General features: G+C 38.7%; 1 protein-coding gene across 2 annotated transcripts in view; it reads left to right on the top strand.

Moving 5' to 3' along the window:
• The first annotated feature begins 409 nt into the window (after positions 1 to 409).
• The window catches only part of SNX2 (sorting nexin 2), a 31595-nt gene continuing 13866 nt past the window's right edge, over positions 410 to 18138 (top strand). The window contains exons 1-6 of one of the 2 annotated variants that reach the window (XM_058865226.1): positions 410 to 563; positions 8812 to 8929; positions 16267 to 16430; positions 17402 to 17468; positions 17678 to 17721; positions 17807 to 17948. In XM_058865226.1, coding sequence (XP_058721209.1) covers positions 456 to 563; positions 8812 to 8929; positions 16267 to 16430; positions 17402 to 17468; positions 17678 to 17721; positions 17807 to 17948 — 643 coding nt within the window. In that variant the 5' untranslated portion in view covers positions 410 to 455. Of the gene's footprint in view, positions 564 to 628; positions 913 to 8811; positions 8930 to 16266; positions 16431 to 17401; positions 17469 to 17677; positions 17722 to 17806; positions 17949 to 18138 lie in introns of those variants that run through there. The other variant, XM_058865227.1, reaches the window with a different exon arrangement.

Raw genomic sequence — 18138 nt, forward strand, 5'->3', positions numbered from 1 at the left:
TGGGGCTGGGGCTGGGGCAGGGGCAGGGGCAGGGGCAGGGGCTGGGGCTGGGGCTGGGGCTGGGGCTGGGGTAGGGGCAGGGGCAGGGGCAGGGGCAGGGGCAGGGGCTGGGGCTGGGGCTGGGGCTGGGGCAGGGGCTGGGGCAGGGGCTGGGGCTGGGAGAGGGGCTGGGGCTGGGAGAGGGGCTGGGGCTGGGAGAGGGGCTGGGGCTGGGAGAGGGGCTGGGACAGGGGCTGGGGCTGGGGCAGGGGCAGGGGCAGGGGCTGGGGCTGGGGCTGGGGCAGGGGCAGGGGCAGGGGCAGGGGCAGGGGCTGGGGCTGGGGCTGGGGCAGGGGCTGTGGTGCAGCAAGGGCGTGAAGGGAACGCTGCCCCCGCCCCAGCCCGGCCGCCGCGGTCACGTGCCGGAGGGGCGGTGGGGCGGTCACGTGAGCGCGGGGGCCGGGCCGGAGCGGAAGATGGCGGCGGAGAGGGAGCCGCCGCCACTCGGGGAGACGCGGCCCGCCGACCTCGAGGAGCTGGAGGACGGCGAGGACCTCTTCACCAGCACCGTGTCCACCTTGGAGGTGAGGAGAGCTCGCCCTCCCCTGCATGCCCTGCGTCCCGTGGCCGGGTCGGCGCCCTCCGGGCCCTCGCCTCCCGTACCCTCCCCTCACCGTCAGGCCCCCGGTGCTTCGCTCCTGCCCACCTCTCTCCCCCCGCCGCTGCCCCTGCCCACCTGGCCTCCGGCCGCGGCCCTGCCGCCCACGTCTGCTTCGGCTCGTCGGTGCTTCCCTCACGGAGGGTAGGGGGGCTTCTGCTGCCAAGAGAAGCTCAAAACTCTTTTCTCCAAGTACCGCCGTTTTCCCTCCTCTTACCCTCTTCTTGTGCTGCCGAGGATATATTCTGACCTTACCTCTTTGCAGTTTCGCTGGGGTATGTGGATATGGGTGTGGGTGTGTGTCTCCGCCTTAGACTTTGAGTGGATTAATAACGACCCATTTTCTTTGTTTGGCCTCTTTCCGAGGCTTCACTCCATTTCAGTTTGCAAATCTTGCAGAAACTTACTTGTCACTGAGGTTTCTTCCAAGAGAGCCGACGCAGTGCTGGGCTGCGGCGGCTGCTGGGACCTGCTGGGAAAGAAGACGAGGAGACATGAGAAATGCATATGTGTTCATTCCTTATAATGGGAACCTTTTTGTCACGTTGTTGTGATCACGTTCTACCTATGTGTCTTGCCAGTATCTTCTGGAAGAACTTTATTCTTCCTGTACACAAATGTTCGTTTAAAAAGAAAATGGTCCTTATCCTCTTTTCCTGAAGCGTTTTCTGTCCCTGACCTTTACAGAAATAGGATTGGTACGTGTTGCTTTGGTTTTGCTCTGGCTATTGTGTGTTCTTAACAAAAAAACCTGCAGTATACAATGAGGCTTTTAAATGTAATTTAAAGTCACTTGCCTTTTCTCAAGCTTTCTTTTTTCTTTCTTTTTGTAGATGCATAATCTGTGCATTGGTAGAAAAAAGATCTGTGGAAAAAATACACTGAAGGAATAAGAAATGATGTGAATCTGCAGTTGACAAGAATTGCATGAGTAGACTTCTGTGCATCTCTGTGTGACACCGTGTGTATTACTGGAGTCTTTTTCAGTGCACTGAGAAAGACTGCAGTGTAACACAATGTTTTTATTGATGTGGTCTGGAACTAAAGCTGCAAGAGATAAGATAGATTTAGTGTCCAAATCACAGTTACCTTGAGACAAAAAAGTTACTGAAACTCCTCTAACTGCAAACACTAGAAAAGAAATGGGCTTTGTATCAGTTGCTTTGGCTGACAATTCCACTGTGCTGCTTTTTTTATGTACACAGTCTGTTTGGGATAGAGTCTCTAAGTAGAAAGGAGAAGCCTCTTTGCATAAAGAAAAGCTTTTAAAAGCTGTGTCAGTAAGCTTTTTTTGACATCAGCATTTAGGGCACTGCCTTAATCTTGTGATTTTCCTGCAAATTTGGAAGGAGGAGGTCATGAAAATTGACTTTGGACTTCTTACTAGCTTGAACACAAATGGATGGATTCAGTGTATAGAGTACCATAGTCCAGAGAAGAATGATTGTCTTATGATGTGGGCCTAGTTAAACTTTGTCTTGAGTGTTAATCTGGTAAATATTTATGGACAAACTAATTCTAGATGGTAGTGGGAGTTGTATAGTAACAACAGAATGGTGTCATCATTTTTGTAGTTAATCATATATTTGTTTGCTGATACTAGAAGTGGGAGTGTGGCAAGAGACACTGAGGTCCAAATCCAACTTATATGAGGGCTTTGGTACTTTGGAAGGGTTCCCAAATGGTTTATCTTGGAGCTGTCCATTTGCTTTTAGCATGATTAATTTCAGTCCCTTCCTATTTTATCTTGCTTTCATTCTCTTTGCAGTTCACAAAATGTGTGCTGTGCCTTTCCTGCCTATAATTTGATTGTGCAGTGGAAAAGCCGTATGGTTTCTAATACATGTTTCAAATACCTTCCATATTAACAAAGTCTCCATTGGGAAATCACAGGCTAAGTGCTTTTGACAAAATATACATTCAGTGTATATTACAAATGGCAAATATAGGCATTTAAATACAGATATAAAATATGCAAATATAGCATTTAAATACAGAGAGTCTTAGTTACTTCAGTGCCTTCAAATGGAGAATATTGTGAGATTCAAGTTGAATTCTCTAATGTTTAGAAAAAAGAAGATGGAGTTTTAATTTTCTCTGTGCATGTTGTAAAAAAGTTAATGTCTTTAACTCTCAATTGTAGAAAATAAAACATTAGAAAGATCTCACTGAGCTGTAACACCTAGGATTTCTGGAGTGCAGTGGAAACACATAGGACTTGAAAATTTGCTTTGTGGCAGAGAATGAGAACTCTTCCTTCCTATGATCTTAGGACACTAGTAAACTGGGAACTAGGTTGGGCAGCAAGTTGTGTGAGCTGATGGGATGCTCGTTTTATTGTCAGGTATCCACAGTGCCTATGAGTAGTAGAATGAGAATGATTATTTTGTTTTCATTGTGCCACCTGTATTTTGAGTGTGGACAACTGCCTCTCTTACATTCAAGGTTACTAAGAGGTTACCATTTAGCTGGCAGAATAGCTTTCATTAGTGAGAACAGCCAGGATGAATCATGTAAATGGTTTAAGCCAAAATTGCATTTACAGTGATAATGAGTGGTGAGTTCCATGTGAATAATATTGCTAGTTATTATATATATCTGCTGGTTGGTATCTGCAGTGCTCTCCTAGGTATCAGATTTTTGTAGTTCAGTGTCTTCCAGAGACCTAGGTAGACTTGTCTACGTGGTAAAATTTCAAGTGCATGGATTTTAGTGGTGGTGTTTTGTGCTTGTTTGTGTTTTTTGGGGGGTTTTGGGGGTGCTATTTTGTTGTTGGTTGTTTTTTGTTTGGTTGGTTTTAGTGTTATGGTTGTTGTTCAGTTTTTTTTTTAAAGACTGTCCATAATTTGCACAGCAAGAGGTTCTGGAAGTTAGCTGTGCATTGTGAGAAGAATCACTCCCTATTATAAGTCTAATCAACAAACTGCGAGTTTGCTGTCTGTGTTCTCTGCTGCCATTAGAAGGGTCCACAAACAACTATATGAAAGTCAAATTTGGTGACATGTGTAAGATATATGTTAGATTTTCTGAAAAAATGGTCTGTTCACTGTTACTCTCTTTTCACCATTTGTGCCTTCTTCCTCCTCCATGCACCAGGCTTTGTCACCTTCTTTGTTTATATGTTGCACCATTTCTTATTTAATTTTCCCAAAACTTCTCACTTATCTCTCTATTGCCAGTCTGTCTTTTCTGAAGGTGCCATGTGAACACAGAAACCTAGGTTGCCACCTACTTACTCAAACAGTATTTATATTCCCATACTCCTGTCCATTGGTTTTTTTTAATGGAAAAATATATGGAGGAACTTGAAAATAATCAGTAAGCAGTAGATGTGGTAACTTATCAAGGACTGTCATTTAGGCAGGGAATGTAATCTCATTGCCAGTTGATCAGTTTATGTCAAAGATCTGCAATATCCATTTGGTTTTACACATGAGCCAAAACACTAGATAGCCACAGAAGTCCAGATGGCTTTAATGATATTCATTCAGTTTAACAGTGGCCATTACTGAGGATGCAGTAAAGCTCCCACTGGAATATCAGAGAGGAAAGTACTAAGTCCGTACTATGCCTAATAGTACTAATACTGCACTATGCCTTTGCAGCAAGCTAAGTCTGTATCCAAGATTAATTGGTGTAATTCTGAAAATGTGTGTCTCGTTGCTTGATGTTAAATCCTGGCTATAGTGGAAGTATGTGGAAATTCAACCAAGGTGACTGCTTGTGTCATCTTCCTTTCTGCTGCAAATGACACTGTCCTTCTGTTGAGTCTTTTCTCTCTGCCCACGCTGTTATTTGTGAGCTCCTGTAACCCTGGTTCAGACAATGAGCTGGATTAACCTGAAGAGCTAGAATATTATAATGACCACGTTTTGTCAGCCTTCTGTGTTTTGACTGAAGGAAGCTAGGAGGGGCTCATGCAAGCAGAACTAGTTTGGGGGGTACCCTATTATTAGGAGAAAGGAGGATGTCCAAACATCTAGAACTGTAATTTCAGCCAGCAGAAAATGCAAAATCTTTTTCTTGTTTCTGCAGAAGTCAGAGCTCTAAAATACTTCGTTGGTGCCTCCAGATGTAACAAACAACAGAAGAACAGATATTTGAGCATGTTACTGACATTGTAAATTGGGTCCATGAGAATTTTACCAGAAACTTGTTTTCAAGAAAAACAAGGCAGGATACTGACTGTCCTGCAAGCCTGGATATCCTGGCCATTGAGTATGTTGATTATTGGAGGCTTCACCAAACCTTCAGCTCAGGACTTGTTCAGAAATTTCACAGCTGTGTACATTTCAGGAAATTGATGTATTTGTGACGTTTTGTGAATCCTTGGCATTGAGTAAGTTTAAAGTTTCTAAAGAGCTATGCTATTTGTCTGGGCCGTGAGGTTTTTGTTAGTCTTATCTCCATTTCTTGTCTTATACAGAGATTTTCACTGCACTGACTACTAACTCCTGTGGCAGCCATTTTCATTGGCCATTTTAGCAGTATTTTGTAGAGATACAAAAGCAAAGTTAGGGTCCTGTCTTTTAGCTCTCTTCTGTAGAAGACTGTCGCTGAAACAGCTTAATATATTATTTGCATGCATGTGTGCTTTTTTGGTTTTTGAGAGGCTGGATAGACTTTCTGACCCTCTGGCTGTGCAGAATAATCATATTATTAGAAATTATTGACTCCGTTTTTGATACATAAGGGCTGTGCCTTGCTGGCTTTTTGTAGTTCCCTGAGGACTATAACCATTTTGAGGAGATTATACTTCATTGCAAAACTCTTGAACAAGCTGATGCAGTGTTCAGACAATGAATATTTTTTAAGATGCTTCTACACATTGTCTTTTTCTTATAAAGTCACAGCTGTTAGCAAATATATTTAATCCCATTCTTAATTCATCTTGTCTGAGAACTCAGCTGTTTAAAAGGACCAAAGAGCCACAGAAGGATAGATAGACCAGTAGAGACCTTATTCACCTGTCAGCTTGTTGGAGTTTATTTCCATGTGGAATTCATGACTCCCCATGGCATGGGAGAGAAGAATTGCAAGGGTAAAAATGGGAAGACCAGTGGACAGAGATGAAGAGAATTTAATGGGTAGAGTAAAAGTTGCATGTGTAAGCAATATAATGAATTTATTCAACTCTTCCGTGGGCAGGCCTGTGCTTAACTATCTGCGGTAAGAGAGAATTGTAATGGTGACTTAGACAAATGTTTTAACTCCAGATATCCTCTCCATCCTCCTTCACCATAGCTTTGCTGAGCATGGTTTTACAAGGTGTGGGATATCCCTCTGGTCCGCTTTGCTCTTCAGCTTTCTGAGGTGCCCATAAGGTCAGTTTGAGTCCTCACCTTTTGCAAATACTCTCATATGTAATTTGGAGAAAGCTGTCTGTAACTGCTCTACTAACTACAGCTATGAAGCTTGGTATCCAGTGCAGAAATACTGCCTTTCTTTAGCTGTGCCATTGGAGAGGATCTTTCCCGTCTCAGTAACAGAAAGAGACTTGGTGTCATGTATTTATAGGCATTCTTAGAGGAATCTGTATCTTTCTTTAAAGGGGGAATGTCTCTGACCTTTGGTTAACTTCTAACTTCAGGCATGCAAATTTTGCTGTGGGTTGATCAGATTTAAGTGTTCAAAGTGAATTTGGTGTCTGATAGAATAGTTTTGTGATTATTAGCCAGGTTATGCTGGTTTTGCATTAATTTATGTTTGGTGAAAAGGGAAGCTTATACTACTACAGGTATAGTCAAAAATAATCATTAGTAACCAAAATAGCTACTTTAAAAAACTGAGAAGATAGACTGAGGGAATAGCTTGAAGGCGTAAGTGTTCTCCAAGGCTTCTTTTCCACCATTCATTAAACAAGAGCATAATTAAGTGATAAAGCAGAAAACTGATGTGCTACAGGGAAGGCTTTTCTTCCCTGTGACTGTCTGTAGTAGAGCTGTTTTTCATGGCAATGACTTGACAAGCACAAACCTATTCTTTGTGGCAGTGTGGGACTCCCCCTGTGTCCTTAAAATTCAGTCTATCAAAATGTAAACGCATTGCTGTTCAAGGCTGACTAACAGCAAAACTGGTTTGGAATGAGAACCTGTGATGTTTCAGTGAAGAACTGCTTTGCTGATAAAACTTTGAACTTCTTGAACCTTAAGCATTGAGAAATCAAGCATTTCCGTGCTCTTCTATTTTAGCTGAAATACAAGGTTTTGAACTTGTGCTGGCTGGAGAGACAAACATGCTACTTCTGAGTTGTGAAATTGCTTAAAACCTTCAGCTGTTATGTGTAACACATAGATACTCTCAGTTGTAAAATAACTGAAACATGTCAAGTGCTGTGGTTTTCTTCCATTTAGCTCACTTAGTCTAAATTGTTGCAAGTCTCGTAATAAAATTGAAAGAGTTGAGTTTTATCTCCTTATTATGCTTCAAAGAGTCTTCACAGAGTGGACAAATATACCTTTATTACCACAGAGCACTCTGTTTCCTGTGGGATCATTTTGGCATTCGTTTCATATGAGATGAGAAGTGTTCATGTGACTAGTGGATTGGTTCTGATCCTTACAAGGTTATAAACTCTACTACCTACATACAGTTGCTAAGTGTTCCTTCTTTGATGTTCTTTGCAGGCTCTAGGGCAATATCAAGCCAAGAGTTTGATAGACTGCTCTTTTTGCTATTCATCACTTTGGTTTGTTTCTGGCTTCCCCATGTTGTATGTGAGCTTTTCAGGGAGTGGCTGCTTCTGGCAAAAGAAAGATGTGATCTCTTCTGTCATTTGAACAGATCAGGTCATTGTTGCAACCAAAAAGATTTAGGTTCTGCTGATTTTGGCTGGGATAGAGTTAATTTTCTTCACTGTGGCTAGAGCGAGACCGTGTTTTGGATTTGTGCTGAGCACGGCATTGTTAATACAGAGATGTGTTTGTTACTGCTGAGCAGGGCTTACACAGAGCCAAGGCCTTCTCTGCTGTTTGTACTTCCACACTGGTGAGGAAATTGGGAGTGCATGAGAGGCTGGGTGGAGACACAGGCGGGACACCAGCTGAACAAAGGGATATTCCAGACCATGTGACACCATGCTCTGTACATAAAGTGGGGGGGAGAAGGAAGAAAGCCAGTTATAAGGAAGGCCTCTCTGTTAGGACTCTTGCCTCTGCTATATTTTTGAATATGAAAATACAATCTGGACAGACTTTTTCAGTGACTTTTCAGTATTTTTCAGTCTTTTTTTTTTTTTTTTTAATCTTTTCTAGTTTACAGTGTCCTTTGAAGTGTAGCCTTAAATATCTAGTGTCTTTTTAAAACATGCATGCATCCATCCATGAATAAATATGCTGTTGAAAACTCCTTAGCTAGCTATGCTGGATGAAGTTGGGAGACATAAGTTTTGCAAATTTTCTGGTAGTAAAACAGTAAACACAGTTGATACATTTTCAAGAAAGATATTTTCTAACTGAAGCACTGATCTTCAATTATGCATGTATTTATTTTGTAAGTAAGCTATTCATTTGGTGGCCCAGGTTCAATATTGCTTTAATTTCCCTGAGTGTCTTCAACAGGGCAAGTTCTAGTCTTCAGTGAATTAAATAATTGTATCTGTGGCAAGCCCAGCTTCTATGTACAGTGCAATGTGATCCTCTGATCCTCTGTGGCAGTAATCCTGTTGCAAAGCTGTCAAAATTTCTTATAGCTCCAAGTAGCCTTCAGTTATTTGGATGGCATTAATGCATTTTTTTCAATCATGAATTCCTAGAGCACTAGGAGATTTTCTTACTGATTTCTGGCTATGTACACATTCAGATTTAAAATCCAAGCATTTCCAGGAGGAACCTCATCATCAAATTACATTTGGCATTACTAATAAACTTACTTTACATAATTCTGTAGCAGCTTTTGTTTCACATTAATTAAACCTGAGGAAACTGTTGACTGTTCTTTCTCTCCAATGAAGAAATTTAAAGAGCTGCTGACTTGCTTATATCTTTTATTCATTGTTGCTATGCTAGGAATAGGAAATGGAAATAGCTGACAGGGTTTCTTCTTTGTACATCTTTTCCTTCTTTGCAATGAAAGAATGTTGCAATAATTGTTACATATTGACACATGGCAACTGGATCTTTTAATTTTTTTTTTAATTTTTTTTTTTATTTATTTTTTTTTTTTTTGGGAAACAGTCAAGTCCTTCATCTCCAGAGCCAGCAAGTCTTCCTGCAGAAGACCTCAGCACAAACTCCAATGGTCCAAAGCCATCAGAAATCATGCTGGATGGTGACAGAGAAGACCTCTTTGCTGGTAATGACCATTTTCTTCTAGTGTGCCTGCACAAACCCTTTCATCCTTGGACTGAAAGAAATGTGCTTTTCTGAGGGGGAGGAAATCTTATAAGTAGTTTGACAGTGTTGTATAGTTTTTTTTCTTGTGAAAAAATGTTGTTAGTTAAGTTTGTTTATGAGTTTCTCGGTGTGTACCGTCAGAGTGTAGTATGGGAGTGTTGAGCTGGTCACTAGCATCTTCTGCTGACAGTAAGAATAGTCTTTATCATTCTGTGATTCAAAATGTTCAAATGTTTGCGTGGAAATGCATGACTTAAGTTACTTTCTTGTTTTCTTCTTAATAATCATGCATAAACTGTCACAGTCCTTTTTCCAATTATAAAAGAGAGAGATAATTCAGACTGTATGGCAAACATTTCCTTCTTAATACTCCTGTTTTAATGTAAAGGTAACAAACTGGCATATGGGACCAGTCCTATCATTTCACTGGTTGTGTCTCTGACAGTTAACAGTATTGCATGCTTTAAAAAAAGATGTGAAAATTCTGATAAGTGATCTGTTAATAGACAGAATTTTTCTAAAGCTTCATAAATCAGTTGCTACTTCAGTGTCAGTTTTCAACTATTCTAACATGGGTTATTGTTGCTGTCAATTAGAGTTGTAAGAAAATTAACTATTCAAGAAAGGAAATGTAATATTTGGAATACATTATGTGCATAAGATGGTTCTGAATATTATGTCTCAATACCATAATTTTCCCTATTACTTTATATTGTGTTAGTCAATTGACAGTCTGCTTTGAATGCAGTCATCTCATCTTCATTGATTATCTAATGTAATAATTCCAAAAGAAACCTTTTTAACCTTTAGTTCTGGGTTATTTTGTGTAAATGCATATATACACATGCCCATTACATTAGTTCTAAACTTATGTAATTTGTATTTCTATATATTTGAACTTACTTGTTCATGACACTGTTAGAACGCATTGACTAGTTTAGTACCTCTCTGAAAGTGTTTTAAGAGAAAAAAGGAATAAAGGATAGAGGGATAATCTTACTTTTTTCTGTGTTTGATTTGCATTATAACTTACAAAGACCCTAAGTGCTTTAGCAATGAAGTTTTCTAGTTCTAGTCAGTAGTTTGGTTATTTAGCTTCAGTATATAAAGCCAGCTTTTTATAACCATAGAGCCATCTGGAGTGGATATTTTAAGGAAGCCAGTTCTCCTTTCGATAATATTAAGAAAAGAAAAAAGGAGACTGGAGTAAATATTTAGAGGAGTCAGACAGAAGGAACAAATGTTTGCCGTCAGATTGTTTCAGCTGAAATGAATGCTGTGAGAATAACACATGGAATTGATTTAATGAGTTTGGGTTTTGCCGTGTAGGACATTCTCTTAAATGCTTGCAGCACTGAACTGAAGGTATCTAACACTGCACGTCCACCTCATCTGAGACTGGCCTTTTAAAGTTCAATTTATAGCAGAGAGTGTGTCTTACACTCTCAAATAGAGGAAAAAACAAATGTGATTTATGGAGCATGAGATAAAATACGATGTTTTTCACAGTTTCCTGTTCTAAGCAAGAAGTCTGTATAATGCGGTTTAACCCAAGTCATGAACTTCTGTGTTTCTGTCACTGTCATACCAAAATGGCGCGCTGAAAAACTGTTGCATTTATTTTCCATTGCTGTGCACTCACAAGTACAACTATTCTTTCTTAGGACTGTTTTGCTAGACAGTATAGAAACAGTATGAGAAAGGCAAGATGAGATACCAAATTTCTTGCTTCCAGCATTATTGCATAAGTCTGGCTTTCTAGGAAAGTGAGTGTGACAGGGTTTTTCTTTCATGTGTTGAAATTCCAAAGAATCTTAATTTGGCACAGCTTATAGGAAATGGAGAGGGAAAAATATGAAGCTCCACAGCTTTATAACTTCTGTTGTTTCTTCATATTGAATTACTAGACACTTTAAAATCCAGGTAAAGGAAATCTTGTTTGTGGCTCCTGAATGGAGACATTGCCATTCTTCAGGGTCAGAAATAATTATAGTTTTTCAGACATGTAAAAAATGTGATGGTATGACCCTCTAGCTGTTGTAGATTTAATAAAACTTTTTCATTGTTCCACCTCATATTCCAACCTAATAGAAAAGGAGGTGAAGCAGTACAAATTTTCTGTACTGCTTTAGTGCAGGACAGAACCTGGGAAATGGTTTATGCTTTTTTGATTATGCTTAAAACCTCTTTGCTATTATGTTTCTGTGACCACTACAGAATTATATGTGCAATATAATTATTCTTTAACTTGTCTCCGTCAACTCATAGCTGAATTATTTAAATAGGGTTTCAAAAATGGAAGAAATTAGTTTTCCTGCTGTCATTGGAGATGAGTAAATTTTGCTGCTTTGTTGTGGTTCTTGGTTCTGTAACAAAGCAAAGTGTCTTGCTAAACCCACTTAAAAACTTCCACCCATAGAATAAGAGTCATTATGTTGATTCTTTGGCCAGAAGAATTAGTTTATCTTACCATATAGGAGCTCTTATACGCAGAGACCATAATGGTCTGTCACGAGGCAATATTAGGTATATCTTGAGGAATCTGGAGATATATCTTAAAGCTTGGTTGTTAATAACCTGCTATTGCACATAGCTTTATCTAGATACTGAACTGGTCTTCCAAAATGTTGACCCAAAGTTCAGTGTATAACTGCACAAATATGCTATTGACTGCCCATGAGGGGCATACCTGTCTGTGCCTTCTCCCTCTGGTGCTCATGGAACATGATCTTCATAGAAGTTCACTAGATGGTGAACTCATCTTTGAAGTTTTATCAGTGTTTTGTCGCCTTCTTCAAAAAAGTGGAAAACTGTTATTTTTTCTGTCCTCTGTCAGGTAGAAAATTCCTGTTACTTTGGTTTTTATACTCTGAAATGTGTTTGGGAATGGTTCATGTTATAGAAGTGTCTAGCTATTGTGTCGTGAGGAAAAGTCACTGTGTTGGGGGCTGGGGTGATGTTTGTTTTCATTGGGCTATTTTTTGTTTTGGTGGTGTTTTGTCTTGTTCGGGTTTGTGGGTTTTATTTTTTGCTTTAGGCTTTTTTCTTGGGATTTGAGACAGAAAAGGTGGTGATAATTCTCTGATCCAGACAAGATATGTTCTTCAGGCCCATCTGAACAGAAAAGCTTCTAGCTGACAGTATCTGTCAGGCTGTTGTCATGTCTGATGTGGAGAGTTTGTGCAAATGCCTTGCTGCTTCTTAGAATCTGCTTTGTTCAGTTATTATGCAAAAAATAAATGCATGAAAGCATGTGAACCTACAGTTTTGGAGTGAGAAGGTGGTTATTTTAGTGTCTGACTGTTGTGTTAAAACTATTTCTGTTCTCATTAAGGTTATGCTTCTGGTATAATAGTAAGGACCATGGACTATGACTTGGGTGCAATAATTCTTACAGTCAGTTCAGTTAAGTCTCTGAAATGTTGCTGTGCCCAGAGAAGCCTTTTTTTTAATAGTTTGTCTGTCCTCTGTTCTGCATAACAGCTTCTACTTAAGTTTACTGCCAAATGAATATGTTCACATGGGCAAACTTTCAAAGGTAATAAACCAATTTAATCATTCAAGCTATGTCAGAGTGCTAAAAGTCTGGCATTTGGAAGTGTGACTAGTAAAAATAACTTGGGGCTGAATTGAGCTGCTGGTGAGGAATTGCAAATTTGCATTTTCTAAGATAGTTCACAAAAACTGCTGGTGAAAAATAAAGAAACAAGCTTTGTGTAATCCTGAGATTCAACCTCGTGCTTGAGTGTTGACAGAAACTTTTTGTGGTTGGCTGTAGAATATTAATTAAGCATATGTAGTTGTCTCCTACAGCAGAATTACATGTCTTCATGTTCTTTTGGAGCTAAGCAACTTGACAGTGATCCCTAACAAAGACTGTTTATGGATGGTAAAGTATGTACTTATGTGTAGCAGTCTGCACTATTAGATTGGTGGCAGTTCTTAATATGTTCTGGTAACTCCCATAGCTGATATTAAGTGTTGAATCTCAGTGTTTTCTTCCCAAAAGATGGAGAGCAGTTGCTTGCCTCTAAGGAAGAACGAACTATCCTGGAAAAGAAGACATCTAAATTTCATTTTTCATGCTAATAACAATACTGAATATTTTAAAAACGAAACCCACACAAGCACACCAAACCTCTGAAATCCAAAACCAATAATAAACTACACCACAAAACCACAACTTCATGCTAAGTTTTCAGGTGAAGATCTAAAATGGATAGGTTAAGCAAATGTTTCTGGAAGTGCCATAGTTTCTATTGTGAAGCCTACCAAACTAATGTCTCCATGGGAAAAAAAACCACACCTGCAAAACAAGCAGAAGAATTATCAATAAAACCTTTTAATCAGACCATGTTATCTTGATTACTCAAAGTAAAGAATATGTAAGAAGCATAAATGCCAGAGTTCATCAGAAGAAACTTATTTAGTTTCATTTACTTCAGCTCATGTACTACTTGAAGACTGCTGCTCTGAGGGGGAAAAATAGCTAGAAGTTAGAACCTGCTGTTTTATATAAAGCTAATGCTTCTTTTTCCTTTCAGAATCCTTGAGTACTTTTGTTTTAAACAAAAAGTGCGATAACTTTCTTCCATCCGACTCAGTCCCATCATCCTCTTCCTTATCTTTTCCATGTCATGCTTCTAGATTTGCATAATGTCTGGAGGCATGCCAAACCTGGGGTAAGAGGTAACAAGAGGGAGAATGGCATAAATTCTCTTTTCTTCCTAAAATAGCAGACTTATTGCTATCAAACAAACAGCTGCTATTTTCTCTGGGTAAATTCCTTCAGGGAAATAAAAAAGAAATGCCAGGCAGCAGCTTTAAAAATTTGCTAATCCTGTTTGGAATTCATTTGATACACAAACTAGGTCACATTATGATACTAATGAGTATGCAGATAGAAGTCTGAAGCAGAGAAAGCCTAAAGAAGTGTGCTTCAGTTTCATCTGATGGCAGCGCTGCTTTATTACATTAATTTCACAGTTTTTTCATGAAGTTATGCTTTATGAAAAATAAGAGGATTTTGTTCTCAGCTAATGAAAGTGAGAAATCTGTGTACTTGTTTAGTGACTCGTTTTATAAACGTGTCTAAAATTTGAAGAAATAGATAAGTATATAGTGGTGTTTAATTGTTTGTTTCTTGAATGTGCTGGAATATAGCTAGTGACAGAAAAAAGGAAGAAATGAAGTGCAATTGCTTTATTTTGTATATATTTTATATTTTACATTTCATCATGTATATAGTATACTGTGTTATATATGTATGTGCATATTTTTCTATGAAATGTTTCTGTGGAGTATTCAATTGTACATTCAACATATATGTTGAATGCTGTTAACCACTAAAGGAGAGAAACTGCCTCTTGTTGAAATGTTGCTGTTCTGCCAGTCTTAAAGCTCTTTTGCAACTGCTTCTGCATGACTTCCCATCTGATCTTAGGTTTTGAATTAAAATTCCATATTAATTTAACACTCAGTGTTCTTCCTGTGGCATTTGAGGAAAGGAAGCATTAGCAGATGCTTATGTTCTTCAAGATTTAGTAGTAAGAATAAAGCAATTCTGTGAAAATAATTATTTTCAAAGAAAGGGTGTAGAGTCTTCTTTCATATTAAAAATGGAGAATATTTAATTTTAACTTTATTTTGAAAATACTGCGAAAAATCTGTCATTTGAAATTAGGAAAAGCAGTGCCAGCAGGCTGGGGGAATTGATCATTCCCCTTGGCTCAGCCCTGCTGAAGCCACACCTGAAGTGCTGACTCCAGGTCTGAGCTATCCAATCCAATGGAGACATGAACAGTTGGGAGTTACTCCAGTGCAGGGCCATGGAAATTATTGAGGCTATAAAGTGTACAGCATAAGAGATAAGACTGAGAAAGCCTAGTGCTGTTCATCCTGGAGTAGAGGCTTGAGGTGGGGAGGATCCTATAGTGTGTATAAATACTGTAGGGTTGTGAATGGAGAAGAGGGAGCCTGACTTCTCAGTAGTTCCCACAGACAGAACAGGAGGCAATGGCTACACACTGAAAACCAGATCATATATAAGACAAATCTTATGTTTTTGTTTGTTTGTCTTTGGTGGGGGTGAGGGCGTGATGTTGGCTTTTGAGGTTTTCTTGTTGGTAAGGGTGGTCAAGCACTGGCACAGGTTATCCAAGGAAGAGGTGGATTCTCCTCTTTTCAGATGCTCAAAATTCATCTGGATGCGATCCACTTTAGCCTGCTCTAGCTTGAGTTCTGCTTGAACAGAGAGGTTAGATTAGATGATTTCAAAAGTCCTTTCCAAACTCAGCAATTCTGTGATATGCTCCAAAATAAAACAACGACAGAAAACTCTGCTAGCTTCAAGCCAGAATGAATGTCTTCTTTGGTGTAGTGCCTTTTTACCTGTTTGATAATTACTACCCACAAAAGTCCAGTTTGTGAAAGGACTTGAGGTCTATTGGAAAGTCAATTTTGGTATCAAATGATATCAAATGGTATCAATTTTGGTATCAAATGGTTCTATGGTCTATGTTCTCATCTAAGAAACTGTAATTCTTGAAAATGCATGTCTAGTGAGAGCACAGCAATGTTCATTTATTTGAGCTAGAACAGGAATTTCTGTGTATGCAGGAAATGTGTAGTTTGCCAGTGGTCAAAACCAGTTACTGAGATTTGTAGACCAGGGGTTTGCATTGTCTTTAAAGTCAGGTGAACTGTCCACAGTTTAAAAGAAGTAATCAGTTTCTAGAGAGCTGTTTTAAGCCGCAGAGAGGGGAGATAAAAACTATAGATAATCTTAATGTCTTACCTGCTAATATTGCTACTTTACAGTTTGTGGGGTATTTGGCAGGAGTGGGGGTGCATTAATGGTTTGTAACTTTATTTGTTATATAACTTAGTCTGCTTAGTTACCAGCCTGTATGACTAAATCAGCTGTTGTTCAGAGTGCAAAACAGGTGATGAAAAAGAGCTGCTCCTGTGGAAAAAAAAATTAATTAGTGTAGACAATATGTCATACAGAAAAAAAAAATTATTTGTGGCTTCTTACTTCTGTAAAAGACTCTTTACTGAACAGTATATAAAAAAAAAAAAAAAAGTCAATATTGATCTTCATTTAACCCATTCATTCTGCACTACAAACCCAAATGTCATATCTGGTTTTAGCTATGTACTGAAGAAAGCTATCTTGCACAAATGGGTGCTGGTTTTTTTATCATCATTCTTTATCGTGCATGTTTGTTGTCTTTGTGATGCATGTCCATCTGTGTTGCACAGAAAATTTGTTGCTAACTCAAAATGTTTATCTAGAAGCAACAGAAGAAGTTTCATTGGACAGTCCAGAGAGGGATCCAATACTTTCACCAGAACCTACTCCGGCAGTCACTCCTGTAACACCCACTGCATTAATAGCTCCCAGAATGGAATCAAAAAGCGTAACAGCTCCAGTGATTTTTGATAGATCCAGAGAAGAGGTATGCTGTAAACTTCTAAACTATGGAAATGTTTCATTTGAATTTTTAAGTTTTATCTTGTTTTAAAATGCCAATGGTAAATTAAAGACAATGTTAAATGTTGATGCATGGCATTATAGCTTGCTGTTTGTTTAGCAAAAGAAGTTTAGTGTGAACTTGACTCATGAAAATACTGTAAGAATTCACTACTGAGCTGATTATGTTTGAGATACTCAGTATTAGGAGTAAGAATTTCTATTCCTTCAGAATAGATAGTTTAAAAATATGTGTAGGAGTAAGCTGTGAACTTGATACATGAGAAATGTTATTAATGTAAAATAATTTTAGCTAGCATGTTACACTTTCAACTTGTATTTCTGAAGCTGAGGATAATTGTATTCTTAACATTTCTATTTACATTTGGTGTTTCTATCAATTTCTTAAGATCTCTCTTTTTATCAAACTTGGGTATAGTACATGAAAGATTATGAAATGCTGGAAGAATAAAACTCTGACAAGTATCAGAAAATTTTTTCTGTTGCTTTTCCCTTCCCAGGCTCCTCTGCTACAGATACTTTTAATGAAAAGGAATGTTTGTCCTCTGATTAGAGCTACATTGAAGCATTGCAAATGAGAGTAGTTGTGAATCGCAGTGTCTGCTGACATTGTAGGTGATACAATGAATGGACACCTAAGTGCTGTACTGAAAGCTTCTGCAGCAGGGCTTAAAACTGAAATCACTGGACCATTTAGTTGGTAAAAGACCTTCAGGATCATTGAGTCCAACTGTAAACTTAGCAATACCAAGTTCACCACAAGAACTTTTGTTGCAATTACAGTCAATATTAGAAAGTATATTAACATTGGAGACAGGAAATGTTTCATAATTACACAAATATACTGACCTTTTCTCCTCTATATCCTTATCCTTGTACCCATATATAACATGGATGTCCATTACCTTGTTAAATGTGGTATGTTTTTTTTCCTAGATTGAAGAGGAAGCAAATGGGGATTTGTTTGATATAGAAATCAATGTATCAGACCCAGAGAAAGTTGGTAAGTTCCTTGAGCCTAGAAATTCAGATGGCAGACTGTCTTATTCCTTGAAGACTATGCTTAGATTTTAGCTTGATTTCCTCTTTAGTTTCCCTTTGGCAATTTTTAGTATCTAAATGGAAATCTATTTAATTTATATTTTGCACTAAAAAGTATATGGCAGGATTACACTATCTTGCCCTGGGATAAGTATTTTACTTCTCTTACAGGGGATGGCATGAATGCTTATATGGCATACAGAGTAACAACAAAGGTAGGTAGTGGAACAAAAATTTGTGACTACTTTGTACTGTAGCTGAGATGGATCAGTAATTCACAACGATTTTATTTTTTTTAAGACATCACTTTCAATATTCCACAAAAATGAATTCTCTGTTAAAAGAAGATTCAGTGATTTTCTTGGCCTGCACAGCAAATTAGCAACAAAATACATGCATATTGGTTATATTGTGCCTCCAGCTCCAGAAAAAAGTATTGTAGGTAAGTGCAGTTTCAATAAGGTGACACTTAAGTATTGAATAGAAATTACTCTTCTGCATAAATACTGCTTGCTTCCTCTCAGGTGATCCAAATATTCTTCATGTTCTGTATTTTTAAAAAGTTCATGTTAAGTTGGAAAGATATGTAACGACCTCTTCCTAACTCAGCCTAGTGTTGATAATGAGAAGGA

Source organism: Poecile atricapillus, chromosome Z (assembly GCF_030490865.1).
Source record: "Poecile atricapillus isolate bPoeAtr1 chromosome Z, bPoeAtr1.hap1, whole genome shotgun sequence".
Lineage (NCBI taxonomy): Eukaryota > Metazoa > Chordata > Aves > Passeriformes > Paridae > Poecile > Poecile atricapillus.